The 9,323-nt window shown below is 64.2% G+C and overlaps 1 protein-coding gene across 1 annotated transcript; it reads right to left on the bottom strand.

Moving 5' to 3' along the window:
• Positions 1 to 2,674: 2,674 nt before the first annotated feature.
• Positions 2,675 to 7,668, bottom strand: MNEG_3165 (Transducin beta-like protein 2; the record flags this gene model as incomplete). The annotated part of the gene is made up of 12 exons (XM_014048363.1): positions 2,675 to 2,986; positions 3,298 to 3,399; positions 3,706 to 3,783; positions 3,974 to 4,037; positions 4,246 to 4,361; positions 4,579 to 4,631; positions 4,909 to 4,992; positions 5,197 to 5,273; positions 5,532 to 5,717; positions 5,960 to 6,043; positions 6,414 to 6,492; positions 7,359 to 7,668. 12 exons carry the CDS (start codon positions 7,666 to 7,668, stop codon positions 2,675 to 2,677), a joined length of 1,545 nt encoding a protein of 514 aa, XP_013903817.1.
• Between the last annotated feature and the right edge of the window lie 1,655 nt (positions 7,669 to 9,323).

Raw genomic sequence — 9,323 nt, 5'->3', positions numbered from 1 at the left:
GGGGGCGGGGGCGGGGGGGCGGCCCACGCCGGCGTCAGCGAGCAGGGTGGTGTGGGAGTGAGGGATGGCGGTCGCTCACTCGACTCAAGGTAACGCTGCTGGCGGGCAAGAGGAGGAAATTCGGGTGGTTGAGTCGGAGACGATGGGGAGACATAAGTGGCGGCTTAGGGACGGTCGTCGACTCGGCACACGCTTATATTGGTGGATGCATGGGCATGAGCGAGGATGACGACAGCCAGTGGACGGATGGAGGGGCCAGGCAAGGCTAACCCTCGGTCTGAGGGTCGGCCAGGAGAGCCACGGCACGTTGCACGAGAGGGCTCCCTGGGTGCGCCATAGACCGCCTCACCCGCAATGACGTCATTGTCTTTGCTGGGGTGCAGCTGCATCAGCTTGGCCACAACGCGCTCGCAGCGCTCTGGCAGGTCCTGCAGGTTTTTGAGAGGTAACACTGCTGTATTGTGTCGCATCTGGGCCAGGACCTGGCTGTTGGAGACGTCCGTCATGCAATTGCCGGCCGGCGCAGCAACGCCAGCGGTCACATTGCGCACATTGATCCACTGATGTTGGACGAGCAGCCGGGTGCCGGAAGCGCCCCCCCCCCCCAAAGAAACACTCATGCGGACCATACACGAGCTTCACGCAACTTCTTGGCACGCCATGCACTGACAGGTGCCCCAACAGCGCGCGTGCTCGCCTGCATTAGCAGCAGGCCCGGCCGCCCCTGCACCATGCCCAAGACGTCGCGCGAAGGGAAGGCGCCTACTAGCGCCACCATCGCTGCCACGAGCGCCCCGCTGCTAGCAGCTAGCAGCCTCGGCTCCCGTGCGACCTGCATGCAAGGCCGCGCGCGTGTGTGTGTGTGTGAGGCGGGAGGTGTCCACGCTGGCGACCGCGGCCCTGGCTGGGCGCGCAGGAGCCTCGAACAGCAGTCGGTCACTGCAGCGCTCGCCTGCCGATAGCGCATGACCCAGCCGAGCCGGAGTTGCCTCGAAATGCAGCGCAGCATTCCGAAGCCGGGTGATGAATAAGGTTCAAAACATCTTGAAACCACCCCCCTGGGGCCCTGTGCTCCCACCATTTCAGCGAGGTCTGCATCCGGCAAGACGCGCCGCAGCCCCATCCACCTGGCCTGCAGCTGCGCCATGGACAGGCCGCTACCCCCGCCGCCGCCGCTGCGTTCGTTGCTTTCGCTGCTTCCGCTTCCGCCCAGGTCCGTCTCTAGCAGCGTCTGCGCCAGGCGGTCGGCCCTGTCCCTGCTGAGCCCCTGCTCCTGCAGGAATGCGGCGAGTGCCTCTGGCGACGCTGCCGGCTGCTGCTGCTGCTGCTGCTGCTGCTGCTGCTGCTCAGTCTGCTGGGCAGTGGAGGGGTTGCCAGAGGAGGAGGCGGCTCCAGCCCCGCCACCGCCGTCTGCGATCCATGATTGTGTCAGCTCGCTGCGTGCCTGCTGCTGAGCAAGCTCCTGAGGTCGGGCAATGTGTTACATTGAGTTGAACCAGAGAAGAAGACTTAGGAAAGGCGAAGGGTGGGGGCATCGTCGACACCTGTTGGCCTGTCCCAAGCTGAGCACGCTTTGCATCGACGACTCGCGACGGCGTGAGCAGGTGCAGGCAGGCACCCCAAGTAAGCAAAAGCGAGCACGCAACATGCCATTCAAGTGCGTGGAAAATTGCTACCACACACCTGCGCTCGCCTCACAAGGTCAGCTGCTTCCTGCAGCGCTCTCTCGAAGAAAGCGTCGTCTGCCCCGCTACTGCTGCTGCTGTCTCCACCAAGCGCACAGCCCCGCTGCAAGCGCGTTCGTGCATAAGGTGCAGCTTCTGCCAATCTGTTCTGCAAAGCACGGTTCAAGCCGCTGCTGCGTGTTCCGAGCGTTGACAACGATCTCATGCCTCAAAAGTCGTGCGCGTGTGCTGAACTCTCGCATTTACGACGTTTCTGAAAGGCGCACGCCGTAATCCACCTCAGCTGGAATGTGTTTGTGTTGGGTCACTGACGTCACCCGCCGCGTCGACTCGCGCTGGGGCGCCGGGAGTGTGGGAAGCGGTGGCAGCAGTCTTGACACCGTGCGCCTGCCGGATGCTGAAGGACTGCATGCCCTACAAGGTTTTTGGCTGATTACCAGCCCTTTCCGGTGCATCTTTTTCAAACTAACTTGCAGACATCATGCATCTGCCCGCCCATGAGAGGCCCTTGCGCCTTGCCATGCCACTAGCCATTCGCAGCGCGAGTCCCGCACTGTCCGGCCCCAAGGATCCAGGACCAAGCCGCTGAATGAGTCTACACATGTCGACGTTCAAGCATGGCCCGCCGTGGCCTGCAGTCTTCACAATCTCGGCCAGCCTCTCAAAGCCCACCCCACGCAACTTTTCGTTTGTAGGGCGCCCATGGTCACATCGCCTTCTGAGTCCAATGCCAAGAGCAGATGTCCGGGCCCTGCAAAGCCGCCTGTCAACATGCCTGGGCCATTACAGGGGACGCCTGCCACGGAGCAGGCGCTGCAGCGCCCAGGAACAGCAACAGCAAAACAGCAGACGTTGCAGAGCAACCACTCCGCCACGCCGAAGCGCCGCCACCCGCTTTGAAGGTTATCTTGAATTCAAGCATCACCTGCGCCAAGCTGCGCTGAAGGCGCACCTGCCAAGCCGCAGATCGGCTGCTCGCGCCCCTCGTCTCACTCCTCAGCCGCCTTGGGGCTGCGCCACACCCGCACGCGCCGGTCGCCGCTGCACGACGCCAGCACCGCCGCCCGCCGCCCGCCGCCGACGTCCAGGAGCGCGGGCGCCCAGGTGAGGCAGGAGATGGGCCCCTCGTGCGCGTGGAGGGTCTCCAGGAGGCGCCCGCTGCCGCTGTCGACAAAGTGTATGTGCTGGCCGTGCACGGCCGCTATGGTGCCGTCCAGGCCCCAGGCCAACTTCTCAAAGGTCTGCCCCTCCTTGAGCCCCAGGCTCGCCAGCGGCACCACCATCAGCGTCTTGGGGTCCTCCTGGGGTGTGTGCGCGTTTCAGGGTTTAGCAGCGGGTGGTGCCGCCGCCGGCAACCCTTGGGGCGGCGCCTGCATCGGCTGGTTGGCCACTGCCTTGTGGACCCAAACGCGACAACGGCAGCTCCGTTTTCAAGAGTTCCCACTCCAACCGAGGTAGGTCTCTTGAAAACAGGCCCCAATCAAGAGACGCCCCCCCCCAAAGGCCCCAAATTCTCCTCCCTCCATTCCCTGATCTGTATGCGTGGTCCCCTCAGAGCTGTGTAAGATTTCCGGTTTAGGGTTGAGGGCAAGCTGTACTGCACAGCCCCCACCTTCAGGGTGTACCGCACGTCCAATTTCCACACCCGCAGGCTGCCGTCTTCCGACACAGTGGCGGCGCGTGTTCCGTCGGGGCTGATGGCCGCGCTCATCACCTGTCAGATCGGGTCGGGTCGCGAAATACAGAGTGCAGCAGTCAGCATGTGGCCCGCTTGCAAGGGAAGAGGCGAAGGCGGGGTGGGATGTCGGTGGGGGGTGCTAGTGGCTGCCAGCTGGCTGGGCCAAGGCTCAGACAAAGGCAGGATTGCCACCAGGCACAGCCTCCAATGACCTCTCCCCTGGCCAGGGTGGACGCGACCTCGTTGCACATACGCTTGGACATGCACCCAGACACAGGCACACCCATTTCACACGCCCACATTCATGTGCAGGCGCGCAAAAGCGCACATGCGCAGACGTACCTTGCGCGAGTGCCCCTTCAGATCCATTGCGCGCTGCACCCCCTTGAAGCCGTCGCGCCCCCACTCCACCTCCCACACCTAACGTTTGATTGCAAGCAGGCAGGTTGGCGGGCACCGAAGTGGGCTGATGGATAGGAAAGCCACCATGACACAGCGAAGGCATGCCAGGCAAGCTGGTAATCTGCCAAGGGGCAACGAGCGCTTATGACACTCGCTGCGTGTGCAGTCTGGCGTCAGTGGGCGCGGCTGGCAGGCAGGGCGCGCCCACCTTGACGTCCGCAGTGAAGGACGCGACCGCGAAGAAGCGGCCGCCCGCAGACACCGCCAGGGCGCTGCAACCATTGAGCAGCAGAGCGCAGGAAGGTCAGGGGATTGCCAGGCAGCCAGTCAGCGAATTGAGGAGGCCAGCAAATCGCACATACACTCCCCTGACAAAAGAAATTTGATGCCAGATCAATCAGTTGCAACAACACCCAGCCAAGACGTTACGACTGACCACAAGCATTGAGCAAATGGACAGAAAGTGGGGACGGGTCTCACTGGTTCCCCAGGCTGTTGGGCTCGAAGACGGCAAGGGGCTTCCCATCAGACAGCCGCAGCACGCGGCCAAACTTCTTCGGCGACAGCAGGATGGCGACGCCTGCGCCAGTGGCGCTCTGGGGCTGCAGGTGCGGCACGGTGAGGCGCAGTTGGCAAGAGGAAGGAGGGTGAGTGGGAACAGGATACTGTAAGCGCGTCGGCGCGATTCCGCGTCCCCTAAAAGCTCAGCTGAGGACGACGTGCTGTTGCTCGCTGTGTGCGGGCAGCGCATTGATGCGCTTTGAGCGTACTGCAGCAAGGGTGTGGGCCCTGGGGGTTGCAAGTTGTTCTCACCGCGGGCACCACCACTGCTTCCATCAGCTGCTCCTTGTCCAGGGCCTTGGGGGCTGCGCGGGTGCAGGTGAGGAGCCAGATGGGATGCGAACGAAAGATGAGGAGGACGAGAATCGATGTCGTGCAGAGGGCTCGTAAGGGCTGAGCATTGGCTTGGGTGAGCTGCCCAGGTTGATAACGGTAACCCATGAGTTGCACAGCAAAATCAGCTCGGTCCCGCGAGCTGACGCCACAGTGGCGAGGGTGGTGGACAGTGCACACCAGCCCAGGATGCTAGGGGGCATGCAGCGATGACGTCATGATGACACCCGCGCATGCGATCGCGCTCACTCTCCCACTGCGCCTCGAACGCGACCGCCGCGCCCTTGCCCTTGGTGGGGGAGAACAGGACCAGGCGCGCCTGATCCGGGATATCTGGGGGCGTGAGCAATTGGAAAAGCGGCTGAACCGAGGTCGTGCACGCCGCCATATCTTGTTAGGCATGATAAGATATGACAACCGCACAAGGCCCCCCGGATGCCGCCTGCAGCATGCGCCAACGATTCTGAGCGAGAGAATTGCAAGCTGCAGGCTCAGCAGGGGGCGCCGTCCTCTCCCTCCCGGGCCCCATGAGCCCACCCCTGATGACGGCGACGAGCTCGTTGGGGTTGTTGCCGAACCCGCAGGCCAGGGGCGCCTGGTTGGTGCGCACAAACCTGCAGGAGCAGCGGGGAGCGGCGCAGGACTGATGCTGGGCACGCGCCGCACGCGGACCGTCTTTTCCAGACGTGCACGTCTTGTACAGGTGCGCTCGCCTCCAGCACGACTTGCCGAGCCCTTCTCAACGGCCAACAGGAACGCAAAAAACAACAGTCCTCACATCCCGCTGACGCACTTGCACACCAGACGGCGCCACACACGAGCTTGGAGCACGAAGCAGGCAACCCTTGGCCTCTGACCCCCAAAGACCGCACCTGAACTTTGGGTCTTTGCTGGTGACGTCATGCATGTCGAACACGCGCAGCGTCAGGTCGTCGCACGCACTGGCCAGCAGCCGCCCGTCGGGGCTCCAGGCCACGCCGTTGATGGCGTCAGCGTGGCCCTTGAGGGTCGTGAGGAACAGCGCGTGGTGCGCGGCCATGTCCTCCTTGGTCAGGGCGCTGGGGGCCAGGAGGGAGGGGGAGGGGAAGTCTGCATGCGCATCTGTTACATGCCGCTGCTGAAAATCAGCCGTCTCGCCACAGGGCAGTTTGGTGAGCCGAATAGTCGCGCGGCCCCTGGCAGGGCCATGCTGCGTGTCGTCGAATCATGCGCCTGATGGTCTGCTTTGCTGCTTGCCGATGGCACAGCGTCCAGCTGGGCGGGCCCGTTACAGGTGCAGGCCCGTCTGCGTCACGCCCACCTCCTCTTGGCCGTCTGGGACTCTTTGATGAGAGTTTTGAGGTCCGGCCCGCGCTTGCCGCCGCCACCGACCGCCTGATTCTCTCTGCGGGACGCAGCGAGGCCCTGGATGTCGGAACTGGCCGCCGCCCGTTTGCAGCAGTTTGCAGTTGGTGGCGGTTGGCAGCGCGGCCGCAGGTGCCGCAGCGGACCGCGGGCTTACTTAAGATCTCAAAGGCGCCCTCACCTGGCTGCATTCTTTTCGTTAGGAACTCTTGCAGACCCCTTGTGTGGGGCTTTCGACGCCGCTTGCTTTCTGAAGCAGGGCGCAATGCAGAGAGGAGGGGATGCGGATGGAAATCCGGGAACGTGCTCTTGCTTGCGAATCGCAGACAGAGCGTAGCTGTTGCGCTGTGTGTCAAACATCACTGTCCTTGATCCATGCGCGCAGACTCCCGGTACGTCCAACCACTCACTTCACGCCGTTGAGCAGGGCCAGCAGGAGACGCGCAACCAGGGACACCACCCACAGCGCAGCGATTGCCGCCGAAACGCCTGCAGGTTTGCCAGCGGGGGCCCCGTCACAGCTGCTTTTATATCCAAACTTAGTATCGGTTGACATGGTTGCACAGGGCCAAGGGCAGCTGCCAAGCCATCGGGATGAGGACACCCACCGCCGATAGCCAAGATCGCCTGTGTGGCGGATGAGACCTCTGCCATGACACACAAGTGGTCCCAGAAGCAGTCCTCGATTGGCGTTCGGCTTGGATCGACTAACAGCTAGCAAGATCAGTGCCGGGTGGGTAAATCTAGCGAGCAGCTGTTGCTGAGAGATCTACACGAAAACACTTCTAACAAAAGAATCACGTGACGAGTCGGCGCTGCACTCCGTGCTGCTGCTCCGCCCTCCGTCGGTCAGGTGTCTGGAAGCCGGCACTTCCCACCGGGTCAACGCTTGCGTCGAACATGCCCGCCAGGCCCAAGGGTCGATCCAAAGCGCCTTGCTGTGTATTACTGTGTGATTGCGCGCCGCCATGCCAGCGTCTCAGGCGGCAGATGCCCCTCGCTGCCGCTGAGCACGGCCAGCGCCGCGCAGCGCCCCAGCCAGGCGTGGTAAACTAGGCCCCTTGCCCCCAGGCCAACAAGCAGCCATGTTGGCGGCGTCCCGCCATCCCCGCTGCTGCTCCCCTTGCTGCCGCCAGCACTGCCGCCCCCACCACCGCCGCGCTCGGCAGCTCCCTGCTGCCACCGTCCCATGAGCGGGATCGCCCCCTCCCGCCTCCGGCGCGGCAGCGCGCGCACGCCCGTGCGGATGCCGCCCAGTCTCCACCGCAGCAGCGGCGGCCAGGACGCGGCGCCGCCGGCAAGAAGCTCCCAGACCGCGGCAGCCACTTCGTCGGCCCCGCCGTAGTGCGGCCCACCTCCACCCTTGCCGTTGCTGCCGCCACTGCTGCTGGCAGCTGCAGACAGCGCCGCCGCTGCAGCGGACGCCTCCGCTGCATACCGCCCCGCGTCCACCTCACGCCCGCACTCGGCGAGCGAGCGGTCGGCGCTCCAGCCCTTTGCCTTCGTGGCGCCGACCACCAGCATACGCCCGCCCTGAGACGCCACGTACGGCGTGCCGAGAAGGCTAGGCGCGCAGGCTGGGTAGTCAGCCCTACCGATGACGCCATCGCTGCCGTTGCCGCTGCTGTTCCCATCGCCGCCGCCTCCCTCATCAGGGGGGACCATGTCGAGGCTGTAGCCCTGGCTGAGATCCATGGGCAGCGCCGCCCCCCTGAATTCCAACAGGCTGCCCACCGCCGCGCCGGCCGCCACAACGACACCGCCGGCGTACGGGCCATCCGGCCCTGTGTGGAGCTCTGACACTGATTGCAACGGCTCGATAACGAGCCTCGCCAAGCTGCCGTCCCCCCGCGCCGCCGCGCGCACGCCGCAGGCCGCCCAGAGCGCGTGCATGTACCGCTGCGGGTGCAGCGTCACGCCGGCGGGGATGTGAAGGGCGCCGCACGCGGCCGCATCTGCGAGCGGAGCGGCTGCTGCTGGGGCCCTGGACTGGCCGTCGCCGCCGCTGTCCATCATCCCTGCAGCTGCCAATGGAGCTGGCGCCACTGCGGCTGCTGCCTCCTCGACTGCTGGCAGCCGGACACCTGGAATCAGCAGCTGAGCCGCATCATAATCTACGCAGCACGACTCCATCCCCGCCGCCGCGCCACCGCAGCTGGCGCACGCGCCGCCCCATGCCTGGCTGAAGGTGGCCGCCTGCTGGAGGCCCGTCGCCGGCCGCAGCATGCCATGGCGCCATGCAATCGGCTTGCCGCCCCCTGCAATGCAGAGTGAAGGCGCACCGGCGTGATGAATCACGGTGTCCAAGCGCTGGGGGCGCGGCTGGCACCCTTGAAGGCGACAGCTGCATGCACATCAGGCTAGGGTGTGCTTAGTGCAGCGCAGTCAGGATTCAGGCATGCAGTGTCATTCACCTTGATGCTGCATCCCTGCCGCCTCTTCGGCGGCTGCTAGGAGCTTCAGTGCCTCCTGCATGGCCTCCTCCGCGCGCCACAGGAGCTGCATGCGGGTGTGTTAGGGCCAGGGGCCACATGGTAACATGTAACTCGCAATAATCCCTCATTGTGAATACCGCACGAAGTCTTGGGCCCAGCACAAAGCCGATGGACGATGCGCAGTGGACGACTGCGTCGCATGCACAGGCGCGCCCAGACAACACCCGCAGAGGCAAGAAGCACGCGATGCATGCCGAGCTGGCAGTTTTGCAGCTGTGCCATTGGCTGTACCTTGTTTTTGGGGGAGAACGGGTGGAGCAGCCCCGCCGCTGCGCCGGACCCGCCTGCGCCGATCCCTACGGCATCGAAAACGGTCAATTCAACTGGCTGTCCAGGCGGCGCGGCATCCTGTGCAGGTGCGTGCATATATGCGCATGCTCAGGGGACGACTCTGCTTGACGTCGGTGTGCCGCGCATCGAAGCAGCAGAGCTTGCCGGCACAAATGCCCCAGGCAGCACAAAGCGCGATAACGGCAGCGGGTTGACTCACCAATATGTGATACGCGGTGGCGAGGCCGGCCAGGCCGGCGCCAATGACGGCATATTTCTGCACTCCCGCAGCTGCGTGGGTAGGCGACGGCTGCATTGGCTGCTGTTCGTGCAGCGACGCAGTGGCCGCCATCGCAGAGTGCAGCTTCGCTTGCGGTGGTGGTGCCAGAGCCCACACTCACTTGCAGCGGCGGCAACATATCTTCGCAGGCGTGGTTTCAGCATACAGTCTCCGTGGCTTCTACTGAGCCTCGAAGGCAATCGCGTGCACATTTGGCAACCCAGCGATGTCATGTTTCAGAGTTGTGGTATCCAGATTATCGAAATGCATCGAAC

Source organism: Monoraphidium neglectum (genome assembly GCF_000611645.1).
Source record: "Monoraphidium neglectum strain SAG 48.87 unplaced genomic scaffold scaffold00386, whole genome shotgun sequence".
NCBI lineage: Eukaryota > Viridiplantae > Chlorophyta > Chlorophyceae > Sphaeropleales > Selenastraceae > Monoraphidium > Monoraphidium neglectum.
The sequence above is the reverse complement of the archived record's forward strand: the minus strand, read 5'-3'. Positions and strand labels throughout refer to the sequence as shown.